The sequence below is a fragment of the Callorhinchus milii genome, unplaced genomic scaffold (genome assembly GCF_018977255.1).
Source record: "Callorhinchus milii isolate IMCB2004 unplaced genomic scaffold, IMCB_Cmil_1.0 Scaffold7, whole genome shotgun sequence".
Lineage (NCBI taxonomy): Eukaryota > Metazoa > Chordata > Chondrichthyes > Chimaeriformes > Callorhinchidae > Callorhinchus > Callorhinchus milii.
Window position 1 is genome coordinate 2,517,683 of NW_024704748.1, and position 26,203 is coordinate 2,543,885.

The following is a 26,203-nucleotide window of genomic DNA, read 5'->3' on the forward strand; positions in this document are numbered from 1 at the left end:
TGTTTTTCAGTGTAAGTACAGTTTGACATCCAAAGTTGCTCTTTCAGCCATCTGCATTTTTATTGCAAATGAAATTACAGCAACAAATCTGATATTGCTTTAGTATCTGCTAACGTCATGATTCTGCTTGGGTTGTTTCTCTTCACTTAAAAGTTTTATTAAACAGTTATAAATAGAAGTAGATACAGACATAGGCATAAGTAATTGACTACACATTATTATAGAATGATCTGTTTTCATGTATCTTAAATAATAATAATTATCCTTCCATTTGGTACAGTGCATTATTATGTTATATTATGTTAGCGCTTCACATGATATACTGTAAAATGGTGTGACCATGTAGAGCAGGGGTCTGCAACCGGTCGATCATCTCTAGGTGGCGCTCTCATGTATGATCAAAAAGAACAAGAGGAAGGATCGATGGAACTACATAGTTATTTCGTCCAATTGAAAATGAAGCCAGAGGCACAAAGTACTTTGTACATCTCGAAATAAAACTATAACTTTATTATTTAAACTGCGGTAAATCTTCCCTCCACAAGCTGCAGGTTATTCAGAACTCTGCAGCTGGTTTCCCATCCCTCAGAGAATAGAGTTCAAAACTCTCGTTCTCAACCCTTTAAAGCCCTCCATGATCTTGCTCCTCTCTGACCTTCTAACCCCATATCAGCCTGTGCACTCCCTCCTAAGTCGGACACCGACGCAATCAGGTCCCCCGCACTTCCCGCCCCACCATTGGAGGTTGGGCATTCAGCACCTCTGCTCCCACACACTGGAACTCTCCCGCAATCCCGCCACTTCACCCCCTCTCTTGCCTCCTTCAAGTCCCGTCTGAAGACCTTCCTCTTTGACTACATCTTTGGCCACCCTCCCACCCTGCTCTCCACCCCTCTTGACCCCAACTCCCAGCTAGGACCAAAACTACTGACTGTCCAGTGCCCTGAGATGTCTTTCCGATGTGTAGGGTGGTATACAACTGTAACTTATTGTAAATACCGGTCATTCCTCTGATTTCATTGAGCATTCAACGAGACGACACCTAGTGGTGATCGGCCCCTGGTGTCGAGTCACAGTAAATGTGAAATGCTTTGAGACATCCAACATGAAAGGTGCTATATTAAATGCAACTCTTATTAAGTGAGTTCATATGAAAATGCATAAATAGAATGTTTTCCTTTAAATTCTCGATTACATTTTTGACAAATCATTAATACAATATTTACACAATCGATTGCTTTTGTTTCCAAAAACTTACAGAGACTCTTAAGACTATTTACACGTTGCACAAATCACAAATCATTGCATGGGTCTCTGTTGCAAATGATCGACTTCATATTCACATAGTCATTATTTTGCATATGTCCCCTTAAAAGAGACGGACCTTTTTTACGTGGCCTTGGAGGACCATCCATGAACACCTGTTTTGGCACTGCGTAGTCATCTGCGATTGAATTGTATGGATATTCATAACCAAATGAGTCATTGACTGTACCTTGCACTTTCCACGCTTCGGTCAGTACCTTTGCTTCATCATAGAGTGAAAAATCATTTTGAGATGCAACTTCATCGTATATGGGCTCTTTCGTCTCCTGTTCGGTTGTTTGTTTCTTTAACGCCTTTAAGTCTCCCGCTGCTTGGTATCCACTGTGCACAGCACCGTAAACGGTTTTGGAACAATCAGACATTACAATAGAAGGAATTTTCTTTTGAGCCAGGTTAATTTCAGCAGTGTCACGGATATGGGTTTTGGTGGAAGACCTCACAAAATGCTCGTTGGTTTGGTGTGGTGGGCTTCCCCCTTTACTGTATGTAAAGCTATTTGTTTGCTGTCTGCCTACTTGTCTCGGCAAGGACTTACTGTTGCTTGGTCGTTCCAAGGGCACTGTCAGATTAGCGCCTCGTGAGCTGGGTTTCGAATGGAACATAGTTCTGTTCTCCATCGTCTCTGTGGATAATTTCGAACTCAATTCACCACGCGGTGAATTTAAAGGGCTTGTTGGGAAGCTGTACTGAAACCTGACTGGTGATTTCCTCAGTGGAGAGCGAGCCTCATTATCTGACCCATCTTCACAAGACAGGTGATGTATGCCTTCGAAAACATCTAACACTGCGGAAGGTATTTTTTTAGATAATTGGTACTTATGTTCCTTGGGATACCTGCACATTTCTGACAACTTGCTGACAGACTGTGGACTGCCTGAATGTGGCTTGTAAGTGGCGGATTCAACGGTTAATGAATTGTCGTTTTCTAAAGAATCAAAATGATTTCGTTCTTCATCGCTGTTTTCTCTCTGGATTTTCACAGCAGCGTTTACTGAACAGACGATCTGTTTTCCGTGTTTGGTTTCGAATTCAAACTTGCCTGGACCAGATTTGGAACTTCTTCCAGATTCAAATGAGAATATTCTCTGAAAAACACACACATTAGGATTGTGAAAAAATAAGTAAACGTTTCTGATATTACCTGACGTGAAAGGCGCTATACAAATGTATTTTGTTGTTGTTGTTGTCGTTGGACCACCATTTCACAAACACAAACACTTATTATCACAAGCAGCCAACGCAAAAATATTCTTCTGCTCGGATCCAGTGGTGTCATAGCATTTTCACTACTCTGCAATGTAATGCCACCTAGAATTGTAATTGTAAAATAGTACAATTCTAAGAATAGACACTTACTCACAGTGAGGTTTTGAAACTGGTATGATTCGCTCTAAATTTCCCACGTCACAGGAAAGGTATATTTGTGGGTTTGACTGCTTTGCCTGCTTTGACTATATCTGACCCTAATATCTGTCCAAACCGAGAGATTGTGAAACTGCAGAAAAAATAAAAAGGTTGCCCGGTTCCACATGGGGGTAGTTTATTAAAATTATTCAAAATACAGTGCAACCAAAGTCCAAATCTTCCACTTAAAATGCAACTTTCTTTAGCCACCGTCTGAATGATTCATCCACTTTATGGACAGAAATTTGACATGCTAACTTGGAAGAAATGGCTTCTTATTCTGCTAGAGAATTTAAAACATATTCATTTAGTGAAAGTTCCCCTTTACAATCTCACATTTTTTTTCCTGCTTAAAGACATTAAAGATCCCATGGTGCCATTCTTAAAGATAAAGGAGTTTCTCCCAGTGTTCTGGCTAACAATCCTCCACATACAGCAACAACAGCAAATTTGCATTTATAAAACTCGTTTCATGCAGGATTACATCTTAGGTTACACTTGCCATTGGTTTTAGATAAAATTAGTCATTCGCTTCATGGCTGTTTGTGGGACGTCGTTGTGCATAAATTGGCTACCACGTACACTTAGAAATACACAGTCAAATCACTTGATAATAAAATTCTGCGAAGCGATTAGAGATGTTTCTATGTTGTGATAAGGCGCTATCTCAAATAGTTTTATTTTGTCGTCAGCGTAGTGTGCGTCCACAAAACCATCAACATATATCTAAACCAGACAGAGCTGTACATGTGTATGCCACCTACAAATGGAAATGTTTCTGTGTCTGGAATCCATTGCTATATCAAATGCAAGGATTATTATTGTTATTATTTGTTATAAACCATCAATTCATTATAATTTTGTTTTAAAAATGAGGCTTACCGTGTCTCCGCCAAATCGCCTTAGATACCGGTAAGGCCATTCGTACACCACTTCTTCGGAGACAATATTTTTTAACATCAACACTTCCTTGTCTAGCGTTAAAAAGTACATTCCGCTGAGTTCACATCTTTCCGATGCGTCTGTGCTTCTTACTGTGACTGTGTAATCGTTTACTGTCGAGGAGAAGAAGAAACCATTTTAGCAAGAACACATTTTAACTAAAAACGTAACTAAATGTATGCGAGTCACTGCCAATATTTGCATAGTGATCGGTTCTGTCCTCTCTCCCATCACTGCACTCCCCATTTATCTTTCCCTACTCTCTCTGGCAAACCTCTGGTTTCATGCCAAAATGATCATTTTTTTAAGCCATGGCCTGGACTGTTCATTCCGCTCAGCAAACGCTGGCCTACTTCATGTCCTCCACCTGAGCCACCGCCTCACCATCAATAGGTGAGCTTTCAGTCATTTTGCTCCTACTCTCTGGAACTCCATCATGGAGTCTGTCTGCCTCACCTCCTCCTTCCACACCTTTAAAGCCTGCCTTTCAGACCTATCTTTTTGACCACTTTTTGACTATTTTCTTGACTTTTCGGTCACCTTCCTCAACCCCACCCCAACCCCAGCTTGGACTTGTGGTCTGATGTGTGAAACACCTTGAGATGTTCTCAGGACACGAAAGGCATGATGGAAGTTGTTGCTGTTGGACAGTGGGTGAGGGGTGGGAGTTATGGGCGAGGGAAGAGGAGAAGGGTAGACTAAACATTGTTCAGGTCAATCCCAGTGTCTTCACCTACAAATGCACACTTTTCAGTAAGGATCACTGGATAATGATCAGGAGTGAGAATGCTGGTTGATTTTATTTTCTGGTCCCAAAGCCTGGAGATGGAATCCCTACTGCCACATCACCTAAGAACAATCATTTTTTTTTAAGAGATTTTGCAATGGTTCAGCATCACACTTCTCCTAACCCCCTACCATCCTGCTCGCTCCCTCCGCTCAGCGGGCTCCGGCCTGCTTCACGTCCCCTGCCTCGCTCGCCCACTATTGGCGGACAGGCATTCCACCACTCTGCCCCCACCATCTGGAACTCTGTCCGCAGTTCCTCCGTCTCACCCCCTCCCTTGCCACCTACAAGCCCCATCTCAAGACCCCTTCGACCGTGCTTTCGATCTCCCTACTTCCCCCCTGCCCCGCCCTCCACCCTCTCCCACCTCGACCCCAAGCTCGGGTCTGTAACTCTGTCTCTCCAGCGCCTTGGGACATCCTGTTGTTGTTGCTACATTGACCCACTTTGTCGTGCTCCGCCACTGTCAAGCGCTCTGGGACGCTACCCTGCTTGAGGGGTGCTATATAAAGGCAAGTTGTAGTTGTTGTTTGCCACTTGGGGTCTTGCCAAAGCCACAATCAGCAACCAATGTATTCAGAGATTCAAGCCCACAGCCTGTGTCTCTACCAATACATTAATAAGTACCCCTGATATATTTCTAGCTAATTATATAGGAGTTGTTTGTGTTGGGTATATTTCACTACAACTCACTCTACTGGAACTTTGAAACAGAGAATTTAAATATCTGGGGCAAAGAGGAGCGTATTGCAACATGCTACGTGTCAGAATCCTTGTACATATCCGTCCTCCTAAGCTGGAACAGCAGGGATGTAGATATCACAGAGGCTCACAATTGAGGGCTTAATTCATTTGCCGAACAAATACAATAAAAATATCTAATAATCACCTATGCCTATTTATACCCTGATGTTTCAGGCACTTTTTTCTCAGACACAGGAAAGAGCGCTTGGTGCCGAGGCTTGTACGAGAGCTACGGTAGGTCATTTATCTTAAACCGCTGAACGCATCTGTGTGAAATCTGTCAAACGGGCGCAAGTTCAGCGCTGAATCAGTAGGTGAGGCCAGCTACAAACTTGACTTGGTGTGTTCAATTTCTCTTGCCTTGACACGAGATTCCCTTGACTGATGGGTCACGCGCAATCAGAAATGTCCTTGACCTTCCCACCAGTCCTGTCGAAGGGTGACGTCAGGTTGGCATAACCAGTACAATGTGCCGTTTCCCCCTTCTGAAGATTGTCACCTTGTCGCAATTATTTAATTCTGCTCTGAATGGGACTTGCTTCATTGCTGTTTTTTGACCAACATCAAGGGCGCTACATTAATGCCAGTTATTGAATTAGGAGGTTGTGTGTTCAAGCCCCATATCTGTACTTTGAGCTCCTGTAGCTCAGTGATTAGAGCACTCGCCTCGCAAGCGAGAGGACCTGGGTTCGATTCCCAGGCAGGGCGAAACGTTGGGCAAGTTTCCTTGCTCCACACGCCTCCGTTCGCCTAGTAAGTAGGAACCCGGTTGTTAATCGGTTGGCAGATCTCTTGTCCGGGTGTAATAATCCCTTCCACAATAAATGCATTTTTTTATTTAGAAAGTAATAATACAAAGAATGCATCTGGTAAAAATCAACCCAACTTTAGAAGGGAAACGTAACACTGGAAGATTGGTAGTTTACGAACTGTTGTAAATGTTGCACAAACGCATTTAGGTGAGCCAAAATATTACTCGCTTCAAATTTAAGCACGGTGGAAAAAAAGGGAGAAAGCCTCTCACTTCAATCTTAAAGATTTTCTAAGTATTTTCAGAGCTTTGCAACCTTTGATGGAAATAATTGCCACTACAGTAATCTATTTTAAAATAAGGTTAAATTGTTACAGATATAAACTGTTTCCTTCATTACCTCTTCCTTCCTTATGTTAGAGAGACAAATGGCATTATTTTCCATTGAGGTCGACTGAGCCAGTGAAAGAGTTGCAGACAAATGTGTTGATGGTCGTATGTGATTGTATGGTCAGACTCATTTATGCAAGTTTTTAAGTAACTTTGTTTAATTGCACTTCTGTCCTCTAACAATAGAAAACGTATTTCTCTCTCCCTCTCTCTAAACCCATTCATTAACTCATTATTTAGAAAATGTAACGACTGGAGTCATAATTTAAAGGATTACACAAAGTAAAATGCACATATTTTTGATAGCTCCATGCACACATGCAATTTATTTTCTTTCTTACCTTCTCAAATCAATATTAAGATATGCAACATTTCCAGATTTTAAAAAAATTACGTTTTTGTTTTAATGATAAAACGTTTTAAAAAATTAAAAGCTTCGAGAATAAATATCTTTATTGATGAATCCTTATTGTTTGTCACTTTTGCTTGCCTATGTTCATGCATTGGGTAGTGAAATGTAACTTTTGCCTCAGAATTGCTTATGACAAAATGTACAAACCCAAAAGGCTAAGAGAGTCATTGTCAAGAGTGGCAGGAAGTGGTTTTCATCAACGTAAACTAAACAGAAGACTACAGATAGAGTGAAGCATTATTTGTCAGACCGCTGAGCTGGTAAACAATTTGTTTTTACTGAAGTTAAAAAACTTCCCGGTTTCAAATGGCCATAAAATGATATTGATTTAAACACGCTCTAAACCCAGTGAGCAGAATAAACTTTGGACATTAGGTTCCCTTTGCTGATGTTAGCACCGGAGCAGCTGTTGTACGACAAGTGCACATTTATATTTATCCAGTGTTTACGGTCCAATCACAAATTAAAAATATGTTAGCCACTGCACGACATGACTGAGGATTCACTGAGTTACAGAGGTACATAGAGTGATATGACACAGAACAGAAACAGGCCAGTTATGACTGTGGTTTATATCCACACACAGTCACCCCACTATTCCCTTCTCTCTCGTGTATACTTCATGTTTTCTCTTAAATGCATTGATGCTATTTGCTTCAACTAGTTTCTGGAAGCGAGTTCTGCAATCTCATCACCCTCTGAATAATAAAGTTCCCCTGAACTCCCTTAGTAGATTAGATCAACTATTGGCTATGTTACACTTAAGCCATCGAATTGTGGACTCGTCAACAAATAGAAATAGCCTATCAACTTTAATGAATCTTTTCACAATTTTCAACACCTCTGTCAGGTTCCAAAAATATTGGGTGTAGAACGAGTGTTTATAGCAGCTCCCACTCCCCCCTTATTGTACACTTCACTAATGTTGGGTGAAACGTTGGGCAAATTTCTCAACTCCACACGCCTCTGTTTACCTAAGTAGAACCTGGTTATTAGTCGATTGGTGGATCGCTTTTCCAGGGGTAATCCCTCCAAAATAAATAAATAAACAATAATAATAATTTGGTCACTCAATCCACGACTGTTTGTAGGGCACTGCTGTGCGCAATTGGCTGCTGGGTTTCGCCCACAAAATATACAGTCAATTCACTTAACAGTATATTCTCTGAAGCGCTTTGAGATGTCTTGAAAACGTGATAAGGTGTTATATCGAATGCAAGGATTATTATTAATGTTATATATATAATATATAATAGCTATATATTATAATGAGGATAATACAGTGGGAATAAATGAATTTATGCACAACATTCTCTAAATAACTCACATTATAGAAAAATTTCATTCCGATGGTTAGCTTAAGAGAACATAGCTTACGTTTGCTTGTGAGACATAGCTAAGTAAAAATACATTTGCGATTTGGAAAAATAAAATAATCCATGCTTTACCTCCTGCTTGTGTACAGTAGAGTTCATTTTCCTGCATCCTTATTGTCATCCCATCTGAATAGTCTTCTTGGAAATACTAAAGGTGGGTTTAACAGTGAAATGTGTGATTATTATTTGAGGTGAGGGGGGAGATTCATCAACAAAATATAAACAAGAGCACACTTTCCCCATCCTCAACTAAGGGATACAGAGCTAGAGCGGGTAATTGGACTTGAGGTACCTCCGCATGATCTTATAGAATAGCGGAACAAGCTCGAGGCCTCTTTCGATGTTTATTCTTGTGTCAGCGAAGCAAAATAGTGAATTATAAGACTTATTGATCAGGAACGTAGGCCCAGAAGGAAGCCATTCAGTCTGTCAAGCCTATTCCACCAATTTTCATACAATGCAATGGAAATAAATAGTTTCCATGCGTATCGCGCCTGTCACAGGGCTGGATGGGCACCCGAGCTGAGGGCGGGTAGGGATTCATGGCATTTCTTTTCATTCCATTTTGCTGCCTTTTCCCCTTTATACCATTGCTTTCCAAGCAGTGTTTTTCAAGCGCTCTGGGACGCTAACCCACGTTAAAGGCGCGATATAAGCACAAGTTGTTGTTATTGTTGTTCCAAGGATCTTATCAATCTCCAATCTGGTCTGCCTCCTCGGCCTTCTACAGCACTGCATGTCATGTTTGCGCAACTCTCTGTCTTTGTATATCCCAAAACACGCAAGTGTTTGTGCCCACAAGTCAGAAAATGTTTCCACTTGGTTTCTGTAGCTTTTCAACATCTTTTTTTAACGCTTAGCACATATGGCCGCAAATCAGAGCTATTTGTTCACAAAGTACTCAGTGTACAGTACTCAGCAGAGATAACTAAAGATATGCGGTCGCAACCAAATTTTCCGTACACTGTTCTACATTGCTCTGCACCGGCATATTTTCCATTGAAGTAATGGCTTTACAAGACCAATAAACCATGTTCAGTTATATCAAGCTGATGCAATTAAGTCGTTTTTAGTCATTAGAAAAACAGTTCTCGGGTTGTTTTGGACAGTCAATGTTATCCTCATGTTTTTTGGTAAAATGAATCACACTGCAGCTTAGCAAATTGTCCACAATTTTGCATATGCTGAATGAAACCAATACATGTTTGGCTGAATGATACACTCACCAACATTTGCATGTCTTGACTTCACACCCTTTTGAAAAGCTTTTGATTCAGAAACAATATTTTACTGCTGCACATACACATGGGTGACATTACCAAGGAAATGCTCCATTTCCTTTCTCTGATAAGGGACAAACAACAACAACTGAACCTGTCACCGAATACCTTAAAATATATTAATACATGAACCACTGGATACATGGTCTTTGGATGATGCACGCAATTTAATATTGTCTTTGGTTTTACCCTTTCAATGATATTGAGAAAGCTTCATGGTCATCTGCATAGACTACTAATGCAGAGCAATACCAATCCTCCACACCTCGCTAAAGAGAATAGTCTTGTTTGGAGATTGTATGACTGAACGGAAACATTCTCCAATGGAAGAGGTGACGGGTAATTCCAGGGATAAATAATAATCCTTGCATTTGATACAGCGCCTTATCACGTCTACAAGACGTCTCAAAGCGCTTCGCAGAATATACTGCAAAGTGAATTGACTGTATATTTTGTGATCCACCAGTACTTCAACTCAGGAGGTCGTCTTGATGAAGCGCTTCACAGGATATACTGTAAAGTGTAGTGACTGTGCGTTTTGTAGTGAATGAAGAATTGGTAGATCCTGACTTAAATGCTGTATCAAATGCAAGGATTATTATTATTATTACCAGTGGTTTATTTTCCAGCTCTCTCTCTGTGCTTTATCTACACAAGTTTCGTTATTCAGGTATTCTAACCTATGGCCAGGATATGGTCTAGTTTGGTGTGTCCACAAATGGAAACATGTGGAGTCATGTAGCTCAGTGGTTAGAGCACTTGTTTTGCAAGCGAGAGACCTGAGTTCAATTCCAGGCAGAGGGCGAAACCTTGGGCAAGTTTCCTTACTCCACACACCTAATAATAATCCCTCCAAAACCAAAAACAATAATAAATATACAGTCAATTCACTTTGTTCTGTGAAGCGCTTTGGGACGTCCAGAAGACGTGAAAAGCGCTATATCAAATGCAAGGATTATTATTATTATTTATTACAATCAAACTGCTACCCAGTTGTATTCTATTTCAAAAATAAAATCCTTTTGTACAGTTATCATTGCCAATGCAGACACAGTATGAAAACATATTGGATCTTGTTTCGCTAATTCTTATACACGCTCAGATGTGCCGCTTTGATTTCTGTTGAAAAAGATCATTGTATGTGAATCCCTCTGGAATCCAACCTTCGTCTATTTTTAATTACAAGCGACTATAATTTATAACATTACTGTGCCACTGTAGAGAGATTTAATATCTGTTTTGTTTCACATTTAATTACTTAAGAATGGTTATATTCTGCACACAAATATTTCTTAATCTCCATGCTCCACGCTCCTTGCCCACTTAGGCAAAGCACTCATTGATATTTTGCAAACTGGATGAACGTTGAACAAAGTTATTTCTCTGTGCATTACTTTGTCTGTAACAGGACTAGAAAAAGTTCAGAGCGAAGAACTCTTTTGAAGACTTGATGTGGAGTTAACTTGATGCATGTTTTGCAAAGTTTCTGCCACTGGAAGTTTGTGTGGTAAGGATATCAAGGCAGCTGTGTTGTGAATAATCCCAATTCTTTTTACCTTGTTCACAAACTTCGGGAAATGTTTCCAGATAATTGTCACTCTTTGAGTAAAGACATTTTTAATTTCCCTTATTGTTGTTCATCAATTATTTCTTGACTTACTTTGAACTGTTGATCTGGACTTACTTTATCTTTACTATTTAATACTTAGGACATTTTGATGAGGTCAGGCTCAGCCGTGACACCCTCTACAGCTCAGTGACCTTCTCAATTTGTTTTTTCTTAAAACAAAAAAAGGGAGCAAAATGGAATCCTCCTTATTTTATAAGTCTTTTCTGCTTCGCTTAAGAGGCATACGGCATTTGACCTTCATTTGGAAGTTTGCTTTCCACAGTTCTTAAATAATGCTTTCCAAATTAAGTCTGAATTTGAGATTTTTTTCGCATTTGATCTTGAGTTTGACCTCAAAGCTGCCTTCTAGCGATAAGAGAAAATGAAGTTTCAAGCCTCTGATATTTTGGTCTGGGATGTTTGTGAATTTGGGCACAGTCTGGATTTGGGCACAGTCCTACTGTACATCCTCCCAATGTGAAAGGCTCCATAGAAATGTAATTTTGTTGTTGTTGGTGGTGGTGTTCTACACTGTACACCACTTGCTTGGGGCAGCCTGTGACCTTGTTCCTAGTGTGTGCTGTACTTATCACTCGTTAATAACTTACCTCAAAAGTAGTCTCTTTGAGTTTTTGTACCCATTCAATGCAGTCAGATTTATCAGTTGCAAATGTGTACATTTTGGTTGTTGTCTCCACTGCAAAGACCCCCGATTCCTTCGGGTAGTTTTCAGAAACCACTTCAAATATACTGATGCACTCGCTCATTCGAATGAGCTTCCTGTCCATCCTTTTTGAACTCTGCCTTTCCGACATCGTCGATCCCTCTTTATACTCACAGTATTCGAGGCGCGCAACAGACTGACTGCTTTGCGAGTAGAGCGAGAGCCAAACCTTTTTCCATTTCTGCAATAACAAGGAGAGCAAAAAAAAAGAAAAGGCTTTGTTAACTCTAGTCCATTTGCCTTCATATGTTCTACCTGCATCTGTATTTTCTGAATGTTTGTTTAAAGTTACAATGCATAACAATGGCATTTATACAGCGCCTTTCAGGTTGGGAGGATGTCTCAAAGTGTTTAACGGTGCTAGGTAGACACCCAGAATGAGGTGGGAGCAGAGGCGGTGGGGAGGGGAGAGATGACCGGAAAACACTGTCAAAGAAGTACGTCTTGAGACAGGTCTTGAACGAGGGAAGGGAGCGAGCAAGTTGGAGAGACTCCTCCTGGAGTTCCACAGAACATTGGCTGAATGGCTTGAAGCCCGCACGCCAATGGTAAGGCGTATAGAGAGGGAGAATATGAAGCAGGCCGGTATTCGCTGAGCAAAGGTAGAGAATTACATTCATCGAAATCACAAATGTAACATATCATTGCTCTGCAGCAACAAACACATTCACGTTAGCACATCGTAAGTGTTAAGAAGTGGATCTTGTCTTTGGTCAGCTAGGTGTCTAGCACACACAGAAACCTGTCATCGTGCTTAAGAGAGCCCACCCCAAACTGCTGTAGAGTTCCACAAATGCACGGAAATTCCCATGTGTCTGGAACGGAGTGGGCACTGTCTGCTCGGATGCACTCATCCCTGTTCAGCTAATTAGGTTGGCAAGAACCAAGGAGCGTGGTTTCCGGAGTTTGCGGAGGAGGAGGAGGAAGGGTGGTGGGGGAGTTTGCGGAGGAGGTGGGGGGTGGGGGAGGGGTCACTGCTGGTGAAATGGATTTGATGGTGGCATTGACAAGTGAGACTGCATGTCACAATTAGCCCATGCTCACCCTTAAAGCACCCTGACAGGTCATTTTAGGTGAAGGGTACTGGATAAATGCAAGTTGTTGCGTTGTTTCCATTGCAATGCCTCCAGCAAAGCTTTGCTTAACTTATTTCCCAATCACACGTACCACTGCATCACTGCATCCCTTAAATCCAACGCAACCAGTCACTATGCACTGCAAAGTAACTCATTGCAGCCAATTTCTCGGAGGTATTTCCACGTGACACAGACATATCAAACACAAGCGTTTTTATAATAAACCATGAGGATGTGTATCACTGAGTCGCAGAAATGGAATCGTACCCAAACCAAAACACCTGTTAATCTTCTCGCTCCGCCGGCAATGTTAGCGGTAAAACAAACACACACACACACCTGCACTGTGGTGCTATAACTGCGCACCCAAAATAGGTCGCTTTGCTTTCCTTTGTTCCATTTAAAGGACTGTACTGCGCCACATGGTTCTTACGGCAAGGCTGGTGTTTACACAGTTAACTTCGCATAAGTCAACAACAACAACAACTTGCATTCGTAGAGCACCTGTCACGGTGGTTAGCATCCCAGAGGGCTTCGTATCAGCTGGGACCAATCACTTAATATGATTTATAGCAAGTATAAGTTACGCCAAACTTACATAGAACATAAACGCTTGAACGGGACTTGGGCACAAGTACGACAAGGGCAATGATACGAATTACAGGGATCAGATTTATGCAAGTTTTAGGTTAGACACAGTATCGTCGATTTTTTTTACATAAAAGGTTCTTTTTCGGTCGGTCGGGGGGGTTGGGGGTGTGGGTGGGTGGTGGAGGGGGAAGGGGAATACCAGTCAGGTCTTGTCTGTAGAGTTGCCATACAATGCCTTCACGCTGAAATCTCCAGCAAAAGCTTTACCCTAACTCATTTGCCAGACACACACACACATACACACCACTGCATCCCTTAAACCCTACATTCAACAAAGTCTCTGCCCTTCAAAATAACTCATTTCGAAGCCTCTGCAAAATGCTCTGTTTCGGTTTTATTTTTCTCCCCCACTCTCCCCTCCCTTCCCCCATAAGGAGATGGGTTTTGTTGAGTCAGTGAAGCTTAAACAGTAGGAGATAACTAGATCCTTGCTCTGTGCAGACAGAAAGCGCTGCTCACTGGGCTCTGGTGCGGGTGTTGTGTGTTATGCTGTGCGTGTGTCTGTGAATAAGTTACCTTGATGAACTTCTGCTGAAGTGTGTACACCAGCCCATGTTTCACCGCCTCTTCCATGCTGAGCACTCGCCAAATCCCTGGGTGTCGAGTGTGTTTGTGTGTGTGGTTTCTTTTTTGTAAGTTTAACTGCATTTCAGACGGATGTGCTTCATTTCCGCTCTGATGAGTTTCCATTCGCTAAACAAATGCAATCGCAGTCACACCCGTTCACCACCTCTTGTAGTTGTTTGTTTTTGCATGTTATTTGAGGGCAGTGGGTTAAGCATTGAGCGAATGCAGCACCAAGACCTTAACAGTGATTGCTCCTGTTGTCAAAATGCATGTGCGGGGGGTGGGGGGGGGGAGACAGACACTTGCACATCTGTATTTAGGTGTGATAATGCACTACATCAAATGCAAGGATTATTATTATTTTTATTATTATTGTTGTTGTTATTAGTACCTGCAAGTTTCATGTATGTGTAAAGCGAAACTTATCCCCCCAGCTGGTTTTCGATTTTCCAAACTTTTTTTATTTAAATATTACAGGTATAGGTCAAACCTGTCTTTAACAACCGCTCGGGTCTGAGCCAAAGTGGTCTTTTCATATAACACCACCAACAAAATTACGTGCATAGCTCCTTTCACTTCGGGAGGACGTCCCAAGGAGCCGGACAGTCAGTGTTTCGGAGGGTGATCGAAGTCACGGGCGCAGAGGAGGGTCTTAAACGGGTCTTGAAGGAGGCGAGGGAGGGGGCGAGGCGGAGGGACTGCGGGATGGAGTTCCAGAGGGTGGAGGCAGAGCGGCTGAAGGCCCACCCGCCAATGGTGGGGCAGTCAAGGTGGGGGACGTGAAGCAGGCCGGAGCCCGCTGAGCGGAGGGAGTGGGCAGATTTAGGAGATTAGGAGGTGGAGGGCTTCGAAGTTACATTTGATGTATAATACTTGCTTAATAATCCTTGTATTTGATACATAAGGGTGGCTCTAAGTAAGGGTTTGCTGGTGTGCGTATCATTTTTTAAGTGTTTAAAAGAAAACTCCACTCGGTCAAAGCCCTAACAGCTAGGATGGTCCTAGCTGGACAAGCAGCGGAAAAGCTTGCCAGGCAGTGCTCTCAATGGCAAGATGTGTGGTTTTAGCTGGTTAGACACCAGGAGTTACCCCAACCCACAATCAGACCACAAAAGAAAATGCATTGAATAATACAGTGCACGTACGCACTCATTAATTAAATTAATGTTAATAAATTAATAAATAAATGAAGGACAACTCCAAGTCGTTACTGTTTGCGGAAGAAGTCCATAATGGTTATCGGGTGTTTCTTTGACTGTGTTTCGCAGAAAGCTTGGCCCCTGAAATAGGGTTGTCGTTGCAAAGGCAATAACAACAACAACAAATTACATTTGTAAAGCACATTTCACACACAGGGAGGGTGTAAAAGGATCAGCAAAGAGTGGCCACTGGTTGCTTTAGACAGGTAGTTCCTAAATAGAGGTGGTTTTTGGATGCAAATTCTGTCTGGGCTGTTCCAGAGAGTGGTTGCTGAATGGAGGTGGTCCTTTGAACGGATTTGACTCTATCCATATCCAAACCAAGCAAGGTGGAAAAACTGTTAGACACACACAAAGCAGTGAATTGCTTAGTGCACTTACAGGAGGAAACCATGACTCTGAGAGGGTAACAGGGGCTGCAGTTTGTTTAGTGGTTTTGGCGTCAATTCAGTGCAAAATTTGTCATGAGCTAACACAGACCATTGCATTGCAGTCACTGCACCTCATATGTTGAACATCTCCGAGCTTTTTAAGTAAAGTCAAGTGAGGTGACTTTTTTTTTGCATGTTTTTTTTGGAGGAGTGGCAGCTATTTTGCATATAGTGAGGTCCCACCAAATGCTGTGAGTTTGTGACTGTTTGTAACGCATTGGAGCTTACAAACTGGCTGTTGTGTTTGCCTTCCAAACACACAGTCACTATATTTTGCGGTAAATCCTGTAAAGCGCTTTGAGGCGTCATCCTGGCATTAAGGGCGCTATATCAAGTGCAAGGATTATTTCTTTATTTATTGTTAGTAGGTTCAAATTGTGGTCTGCGCAGAATAGTTTGAGTGTTGAACTCTTTCTCAGATGTACATGCAGAGCTCTCACAGGATTTTCTTCATTTACTTGTGTTCCGTTTGATAATGTTCCTTTAAGTTTGGTAATGATTCAGTTTGTAAGTGCACTGCAAGATGCAATGGTGAGCCCCAAGAATAAAATTGGTCACTCACTCAAAATTGGGGGAACATCGCTATGCGTGAAACTGACTGCCGCATTTCACCTACAAAATACCATAGCCAATCCACTTTACAGTATAACATGTGAAGCGCTTTGAGACGTCTCAATTACATGATAAGGCGCTATATCAAATGCAAGGATTATTAGTAATATTTACCCTCAGCTGCACACGTCCTATTATTGCATCCTATCACAGGTGTGCACTTCTCATGGTTTGTGCAGAGCCACTTTGTACAAGGAGCCCGTAAATCACCAACAGGAACTTCTCTGGTTTCTGCTGTGATCATAGGTGATGGGTGGCTCAGGCTGGAGAGGGCTCAGCCCACCCTCAAATCTATGTACAGCTCAACTATTTAAGAGGAGCTGCGAGAATAAAGCCTTGAGGAGAACCACTGCCATTATCTGCCCTTTCCCCATACTCCTTTACTCAGCGATGGACTGTCTACAATAATATGATAATAATAATCCTTGCATTTGCCTTACCACGTCTTCGAGACGTCTCAAAGCGCTTCACAGAACATACTGCAAAGTGCACTGACTGTATATTTTATGGGTGAAATGAGGCAAAGAATTGCGCACAGCAGCGTCCCACAAACAGCCGAGGGATTGAAGCGACTAATTTATGATTGCTTGATTTTTTTTAAGGGATTATGATTAGTCAAAAAAAACATGGAAAATCCTGATTTTGCTACAGTCATAAGGTTTTAAAACCGGTCAAAATTCCTGCAAGAACTAAACTGCCAGCTGCTTGCTTCACACGTGCAAAAAAAAATAACAGCAACATCACAGAGCAAACACAGCAACTATAGCAGTCTGTCCTCAGTGCCCAGAGCCAACAGTCAATGGTGAGCTTTGCACTAGCTCACTTTCTAAGGTAGTCGAGAATGCATCGATCGAAATAGATTGACAGAGAATAATGGTACATTCCTTTCAAATAAAGCAAGTGTTATTTTGTTTATTTCACGTTAGATGCTGCCGATTGTACTTACAGTGCTTGTCTTGGCTCACCTCATTGAAGGTAAGAGTGTTAATATGGAATGACGTTGATGCATTGGGTGAGTTTAACCAGTAAAAAAACACACAGCTTGTTGTCGAGAGCACTTGTCTGGGCAAACATCACCCGAGCCGTTAGAACCTTGGCTTTGCAGGGTTAACGGGAGCTGAGTGGGAAGAATCCCTGCTCCAAGTGACTGCTCTGCCCCTCGAAGGCCTGACGATGATCTCCTTTTTTCCACTCTCTAATTTGGCTATGGAGTGCCCAGTAAACTGAACCATGACGTGTCTAGTTGGGCCGAGTGGTCTGTTTCCGCGCTGAACAATTTATGCCTATCCTCCTCTCCCCGGTGCGTAAAATAAAGTGAGATTGTGCAGAATAGTAGAAAGATCTTAAATTCAGTCGTAATTTGGAGGCTGTTTTCCTGTCGTTCTCAAAGAAAGAATCGGTGGGATTTTGTATCATTTTGCAATCATATGCCGTAGCTCCAGGATCCTTTGTGAAATGCACGTTATTGTTGTTATTGTTGGTAAACACCACTTACAAAATGTCTTCTCTTTACAGCTGACAAGGTGTGCTACCCAAGACTAGGCTGCTTTACAAATGAACCACCATGGGGTGGAACAGATGAGAGACCATTTAAAAAGCTACCCTGGTCTTCAGAGGATATTAATATCCGCTTTCTGCTATGGACCATGAAAGACACAACAAATTTTCAGGTATTATTACATCTCAGTGCTTTTACAATGCAATGTTCTTCATAGAATAATATCCTATAGCTTAGCGAAGCGCTGTACTTTGAATAGAAAGCATTCACACTGGGCTTTCCTTTGTCTTTTGTCTTTGTGAAGAAACTTGAATTTCAATTCATTCTTCACAGGAAATCACTGGAACAAATCCTTCATCGATAGAAAGCTCTCATTTTGATGTGACCAGGAAAACCCGCTTCATAATTCATGGTTTTATAGACAAGGGGGAGGAAGGATGGCTCTCTGATATGTGCAAGGTATTGGACAGAACAAATATCAAAGGGCAGATTTTATTCATGTCCTCTCACAGTAATTAATAGCGAAATTTAATGTCAATCAATTTGTCCTCACTGGAGCTCATTTATCCATCCAATTTATATCTTTTCAAGGCAATGTTCAAAGTGGAAAATGTGAACTGCATCTGTGTGGACTGGAAAGGTGGCTCGAGAACCCTATACAGTCAGGCTGTGAGCAACATCCGGGTTGTTGGTGCTGAAGTGGCTTATCTTATTGGCGTGTTCGAGGTAAAATAAACAGCTCTATTATAAAAAATAATAATCCTTGTATTTGATATATTAATAATACTAATCCTTACATTTGATATAACGCCTCATTACATCTTCGAGACATCTCAAAGCGCTTCCCAGAATATACTGTAAAGTGAATTGACTGTGTATTTTTATACAGTAACGCAAATGTTACCTTCAATGACGTGCCTTATCACATTGTCGAGACGTCTCAAAGCGCTGCACAGGATATATTGTAAAGTGGATTGACCGTGTAACGAATCATAATCAATTACAACATCCAAAGCAATGGTACGGTTTGCATTGTAACATTTTCTCTCTTTCGTATAACTAGAGTCAGTTTAACTACTCACGCTCCAACATCCATGTTATTGGCCACAGCTTGGGCAGTCACGTTGCTGGAGAAGTAGGAAAGCGATACGCAGGATTGGCTAGAATTACAGGTAACTATCATCAGTGATCGCTTTTCAGAAGGATGAAATAATAAATTGACCAGAAGTGCCATTTATGCCTCTGTTTCCTTCCCTTAAACTGAACTGTTTGCCTCAACGAAGCCCTCTGAACCTTGTGAGGAAACAAACCGAAATTCAACATGAGCTGCGCTAAAATGCCAAGTGTTAGCGTCAAAAGTCATTACGCTCAACCGTAGAAGGGTTGTGTGGGTGGGATGCACCATGTGTAGGTGGGATGCACCATGTGTAGGTGGGATGCACCATGTGTAGGTGGGATGCATAGAAATCTCATCTTGGTTTGGATACTCTTAAGCAACGGTGATGGATTCTCTGCCTGCGTCACCCGGATGTCCCCCACCCCCTCCAAACCTACCCCAGTAATCTGGACTATTTGGAGGCGTGGATTCAAACCCACCATGAATGACAGTGATTTGAAATTGACCACATACATCTCACTTGCTCACTAGTAAAGTGTACACTGCAAAGTGTAGCGACTGTTTTGTGGGTGATTAGTAATCTCAAGAAAATTGGACAAGAATTTAAGGAAAAGTAATACTGAAGGTACGGGGGTGGGGAGGTGTTGTATTTGAGCAGATAACTGCGGTCAAGAAGCTTGCACTAGCTCAGAAATGATGGCTTCCTTCTGTGTGTTGCAAACATTCAATAATTTTAGGATTTTATTCCCTGCCGCAGGTCTGGATCCAGCTAGCCCTTTCTTCAAAGATACTCCCTTGGAAGTAAGACTGGATCCATCAGATGCAAAGTTTGTGGATATTATTCACTCTAACGCTGCTCCACTGTTTCCCTATGTCGGTAAGGTTTGCTACTGGAGATTACTGAGTCCTCTCAGAAGTTACTGTTTGATTCTTGCTGCTTTTCTAATTGCAACTAAATTCACTTTGTAGGTTTTGGATTACTCGAGCCAACTGGACATATCGATTTCTACCCGAATGGTGGAAAATTCATGCCGGGCTGTGACAAAAATATCATATCGACAATCATTGATCTGGAGGGCATTTGGGAAGGTACAGAAGCTCCCATTCGAGCCCATGCTTCAGATTGCAAGCGCCTCTCTTCCGTATGTGATGTTTGTTAGATTTATAATGATTCCCCCACTCTACCATTGCGACCTCCTCAAACCATTTACTCAGCGGGCATTGGCCTGCTTCATATTCCCCGTCCTACCCGCCTCACCATCGGTGGTTAGGGATTTCAGCCTATGTACCCCCTGTTATCAGCTGTGCCAATCCGGAGTCCTGCAGCCTCCCACCTCACTCTTTCAAGATCCGTCTCAAGACCGACCACTTTGACCACACTTCTGGTCATCTTTCCCCTTCCCCACCCTTCTCGGTTCCCACACCCCAGCTCAGGTGCCAGGACTGTTAAGTTCCTCGGGATGTCCCTCTATGCTAAGAAACCACAACAACAACAAATTGCATTTGTACAGCGCCTTTCACGTCGGGAGGATGTCCCAAGGTGCTGGATGGTCAGGGATTTGGACCCGAGCAAAATGTAAATTGATATGTATTGTAAATATAAATATACTTACCTATAAATATATTTACATGTGATATTTATATTACAATATAAATTCACATGTAATTCTAAACTTATATCATATTGTATCTGTCATGCAGGTGGTCAGAGGTCTGATAATAATAATAATAATCCTTGCATTTGATGTAGCGCCTCATCACATCCTTGAGGCATCTCAAAGCGCTTCATAGAATATACTGTAAAGTGAAGTGACTGTATATTTTGAGGGCGAAACGCACAATTTAAATGATCCCATTTGAACTTGATCGAACTCAGTGGGAAACCGCACCAACTCTTAACTATTTTCAGGGACTCGGGATTTTGCAGCATGTCACCACTTGCGATCTTACAAGTATTACAGTGAGAGCATCACAACCAAAAAAGGATTTATTGGTTTTCCATGCGACAACTACGAAGACTTTTCAGCAGTAAGTGTCCCCAACTATTGGTATTCTTCTCTGCGTCTAAAGGTGGGCCTAGCTACCAAAGTGTGCGAGATACGGTTTCAAATCCAGTCTTCCTTTGTGTGCCTTTCCTTCTCTGAAACAGTCTCCACTTCACATGCTGCTCATAGTCCTCAAGGAGTGTATTGTTCCCAAATTCAAATGGCTCGCGTACCATTGTGCACATTCCAGAGTTAGGACGTGCTTCGATAATGAAGAATTAACACAGGGCTGGGAAGTGGGGGTTTAGGAACAGTGCACTGTGACAGATCAGTCTTCAAGCACCTTTTCAATAGTAGTCTTACATACCAATATTTATTTAAAGTAATGAAAACAGAAGTCGCTCGGAACACCCAGCAGGTCAGGCAGCATCTACGGAGAGAGAGGGAGGAAAGTGAGTTAACGTTTCAGGTCAATGACCTTTCGTCAGAACCCCAGTTCTGACAGAAGGTGATCGACCTGAAATGTTAACTTACTGACCTCTCTCTTCCTAGATGCTGCCTGTCGATGCGACGAAACAGAGCAGGTCGTTTATAGCACAGCTTATTTGTGACGTCTGTATGTAAAGATTTCCTCTGATTGATGACTTTCACAAGAGCTGTGGACTTAAAAGCAAACAGATGCATCGTGTCAGGAAACCACTTACAGGAGCTTAAAATGGACAAGCATTTAGTCATTGTGAAATATATTCCACAAGTATTCCGTCGCACCAGTTTTAGCTTAAATGGCATTCAGCAGCTTATCATGTTTTAACTATTGTGTCTGTGAACCTTCACCACCAGCTAAAGCTGAATAACGTTATTATCATCAGTTATTCCAGTGGCTGCTCTTTGTTGCGGCTGATTTGCCATTTGGAGCACTTTATTTCATCCATGATCCTGCTACAGGGATTTTGTATTACTAGAAAGGCTGCATTGACTGATATGCAAATGGTATCTGATACAGAAAAAAAATATTTATTGGCTCTAAATGCTCCTGTGAATGCTAAGTCAAATGGTTCTGTGGCCGTATTGATAAATATTAATAAATATTGTTTGATAAAAGAAAGAAGTAGTCAGTGAAACGTGGCTTTATAATTTGCGACGATTTGTAGCAAGGGGCAATAGCCCATAGACACTTTGGGTTGCCAACAGGGAATACCGATGATAAGCAGAAACCGGTCACACCAACCCACGTCATTCCCGCTCTATACCCCTAATACCATTCAGCCCCTCGAGTCTGTCCGTCATTTTATAGGATCATGGCTGATCTGTACCTCAAATCAAGTTACCCGCCCTTGCCCCATATCCCTTAATACCCTGACTTGACAAACATCTATCCTCCTCTGTGTTGGAAATATGAATGGATCCAGCATCCACAGCCTTTTGGGTACTGCCTCCTGATTTCACTCCTAAATGGCCAAGCTCTAATTTTAGGGCTACATCCCCTTGTTCTGGATTCCCCCACCAGAGAAAGCAGTTTCTCTTAATCTTCTGCGTCAGAGTGACAGACCTTCAGTTACCAACGGAAAGGTTTCTTGTCAGAAACTTGGAGCCTATATTAACGACTCCTATTATGAATCACTGCAATTTAGACCCTAAAGTCTGCTTTGTTTTCATAAAAACACAGGGATCGTGCAGCAGTTGTGCATCTGAAGGATGTCCATTAATGGGCCACTTTGCCGATATCTATCCATTCACAAACGGCGTTGCTCAACCCAAATTTTATCTGAACACTGGCGATGCTAAACCATTTTCACGTACGTATATATATATATATCTATATTTCGAATTCACCAAGTAATTTTTTTTGAATAAAATTGCTTTTAAGACGTGTTACTTGGTTGAAATGTTTAATAGAGAAAAGTAATTCACTGCTTCCGATTATTCACAACAGGCTGGAGACATATGGTAGCTGTTAAAATTACCACCACTTCTAATGTTAACGGTTTCTTCAATGTCGCCCTGTATGGTTCCAACAGCAACACACGACAGTATCAAATCACGAAGTAAGTTTGCGGTTACATCAACAGTTTATCAAGGTCCCGGCAGAAGATTTGATAACCTTTATTGCCATTGATGTATGACAGGACGGACGGTTCAGTCGGTTGGTGTAGAGAGGAGACGGGGGAAAAAAGAATTGAAATCCGAAACAAAAACAGAAACTGCTGAATTTCTACAATAGGAGGATCAGCGTGTGAAATGAAAGATATGCTGCACGTTCATGATAGCTGCTCACCAGAACTGATAGAAAAAGCCCTTAGCTCAGGCTAAATTTAACAAAAAATACACTCAGAGGAATTTCAAAGCGAAGCTTTATTAATTTCCTTTTGCTCTGGCTTTTTCGTCCTATTCACTATTTTCTTTCCTATCGTTGAAGTTTCTCCCGACCAGTATTCCAGTACCTGATGAAGGTCCAACACTAACCTTTCAGCGCCTTGGGACGTCCTCCCGATGTGAAAGGCGCTCTATAAATGGAATCTTGTTGTTGTTGTTGTAACCTGGCTTTCCCTGCCTAGCCGTGGACTTCCAGTAACTTCCAATTTTATTCTGCGAAGCGCTTGCAAACGGCTCAATGACTTGATACGCCGCTGTATCAAATGCAATGATTATTATTGTTGTTATTATTATGGAATGGAATTCAAATAATAATAATTCTCGCATTTGATATAGCGCCTCATCACATCTTCGAGACGTCTCAAAGCGCTTCACAGAATATACTGTAGAGTGAATTGACTGCATATTTTGTGGGCGAAACACAGCAGCCAATTGCGCACAGCAGCGTCCCACAAACAGTCGTGGAGTGAGTGACCAATTTATTATTTTTTTAAAATTTGAAGGAATAAGAAGGACCATGCGGCTTAAAAGCTCATTTGATGATAGAGCAGAGTGGGGTGGGTGGGTGTGTGGGTGGGGGCCATGAAGGAAGCCAGAGTTGTCAGAGTGGAGGACAGTCAGGTGACAGATCACCGAGGTGGGATGGGACAAAGTCACGGAGACATTTGAAGGTGGAGACGATGAACCGAAAGTTGATCCGTAGGGAGATAGGGAGCCATTGGAGAGGGGCAAGAATGGGGATGATGGGATGGGATGATGGGATCACAGACCATTACTACAACAACACTTTGCATTTATATAGTGCCCTTCATGCCGGACGGTGTCTCAGAGCATTACATTGTCGGCCATATCTGGTTAGAAGGCTGTGACTGGATAATTTATTTCGTTTTGCAGATCTTATTTGCAGTCTGGAAAAACATACATCGGTTACATTGACGTGGAAGTGGATGTAGAGGAGATCACTAAAGTCAAATTTCTCTGGAATAATAGCGTGATAAATATTTTTCGCCCAAAAGTTGGAGCAGAAACTATAACGGTGATTAGACGGTCTGACAACAAAACGTAAGTTTATTTAGGGTAAATACGTAAAAATCCTCATTATTAATTTGTTCATAAGCTTACAATTTCACAGTAGATATGTACAAGTCACTTTGATCATTCAGAGTTATATCATCAGAGAACTGGCCCTTGCGTTAACCATTGATTTACATATTTATCAGTTTGTAAACTGAGATCTGTGTCTGTACAGTGCAAGAGTTATATGGATTCATGAAAGTGATTTCATTTCTTGTTCCCATCACAAGGCAAACTATCTGTCTTTTGCCATCGATTTAAGCCACTTTCACCAATCCGATAATTGCACAAAGTGTGTAAAAAAAATTACATTTTTGTGCTGCTGTTACGGGCTTCAAAGAGGAAAGCATTGCGACTTGGCATCGGTGATCGTTCAGGTGATTCTACAAGGCACAGCCCAGGACTAGTTAATACAGAACAAAGCCCATTTGAGCATCCTTTCCTCTCCACCCACACCCTGACTGAGTGTGGATTTGCTGACAGTGTGAATCTACTGTGTGAACCCGTCTTCCAGACACTAACAAATGGCAACTTCCAGGTTGTTAGGTCACTGTTGATGGTACTTCCTGTGCCTAACCTGCGTACGTGCAGGAAGCAGTGTTGATGTTGTGGATGCCACCACTCAAGCGCAGAAAGCTCTGCTGATGCCAAGGATGTGACATTGGCACAACGTGGCATCCCAGAAGCCAGACTCTTTTATAATGCAAGTCTGAGATATTGACCGAATTGATTGTGCTGTAACAGGGTTTCTCTGTAGGAGTCAAGACTAAAGTCGGTTGTTTAAATGCAAAAGGTGGTTTAACAGAAAGACGGTCAAGGTGGGGATGGGGAGCGATATTGTGGAAGGACGAGGAGAAATAGGCACTAAGAAAAATGTCTATTTTTTTGCCTTCTTTGTCCGATCCGGTCTTGGCAGATAACGTGGAATTCTCTTTTATTTTACAGCTTTAAATTTTGTGGTTCTGGGACTGTCCGAGAGGATGTGCTGCAAACGCTCCTGCCCTGTCCAGGTTTCTGAGACGGTTTTGTGGCAATGTATTTCATCCACACATAAAACACCGATTAAACTGATATTGCATTTTGAATTGGTGTTTGTCCCAATGACATGTTAACCAGAATGCAAACGATACCACATTCGATACAGCATCTTATGACATCAAAAAGTACCTCATAGAATTTTACTGTAAAGTGTAGTGACTGTGTAGATAAACATAGCAGCCATTTACGCACACAGCAATGCTCCCCCCCAAACACCATGAAGTGAACGATGATTCTTGTTATTTGGGGGATTATTGGCCAAGGTGTCTTGGTAGAAATTCACTGACACAGGATCTTTAATGTCCGTCCTCCTGAGCAGGCAGATGGGACCGAGGTTTATTGATAATAATTCTTGCATTTGATGAAGTGCCTTTCACTTGAGATGTCTGAAGGACATCTCAAAGCGCTTACTGTAGAGTGTAGTGACTGTGTAGTGTGTAGGCAAACATTTAATCTGAAGCACTACCAGCTCTGACAATGTAGTTCCTTCTTGGGAGCAAAGAATATTGGCCACAAAGAATATTCAGCCCATCAACTCTACAGTGTTTTGTTCCCCAGCTAACTTTATGCCGCTCAGCTTGCTCACTCTCCACAGCCTTTATATATTTCTCGTTTCCCATTTGAAATAATTGATGGACCTTGCTTCAGTAACCGCGGGAGACATCATGTCCACAATCCTAGCTCAGAAAGCATTTGATCATCCCTGTCTGTATATATCCCTATAGATTCCAGTCGTGCAACTAATGTAATATTCATCCAACTTTTTTTTTAGAAAGAGGTTAATTGACGCAGCATTAACCGTTTGACCTGGAACACGTACCCGCCTTTGAATGGAAC

At 41.9% G+C, this 26,203-nt stretch overlaps 2 protein-coding genes across 2 annotated transcripts; one reads left to right on the forward strand and one right to left on the reverse strand.

The window, feature by feature from the left end:
- Window positions 1–1,180: 1,180 nt before the first annotated feature.
- Window positions 1,181–14,068, reverse strand: LOC103188956 (docking protein 1). Its single transcript, XM_007909158.2, has 5 exons — window positions 13,989–14,068; window positions 11,630–11,926; window positions 8,205–8,280; window positions 3,613–3,785; window positions 1,181–2,411 (listed from the first exon to the last, which is right to left on the reverse strand). Exons 1-5 carry the CDS (start codon window positions 14,043–14,045, stop codon window positions 1,293–1,295), a joined length of 1,722 nt encoding a protein of 573 aa, XP_007907349.2. The 5' UTR covers window positions 14,046–14,068; the 3' UTR covers window positions 1,181–1,292.
- LOC103188957 (pancreatic triacylglycerol lipase) lies at window positions 5,357–25,413 on the forward strand. Its single transcript, XM_007909159.2, has 13 exons — window positions 5,357–5,437; window positions 17,208–17,256; window positions 17,797–17,951; window positions 18,113–18,238; window positions 18,371–18,505; window positions 18,843–18,951; window positions 19,654–19,773; window positions 19,866–19,985; window positions 20,806–20,924; window positions 22,548–22,677; window positions 22,815–22,926; window positions 24,149–24,316; window positions 25,274–25,413. The coding sequence occupies exons 1-13, from the start codon at window positions 5,369–5,371 to the stop codon at window positions 25,344–25,346; spliced, it is 1,485 nt and encodes a 494-aa protein (XP_007907350.2). The 5' UTR covers window positions 5,357–5,368; the 3' UTR covers window positions 25,347–25,413.
- Window positions 25,414–26,203: the final 790 nt, after the last annotated feature.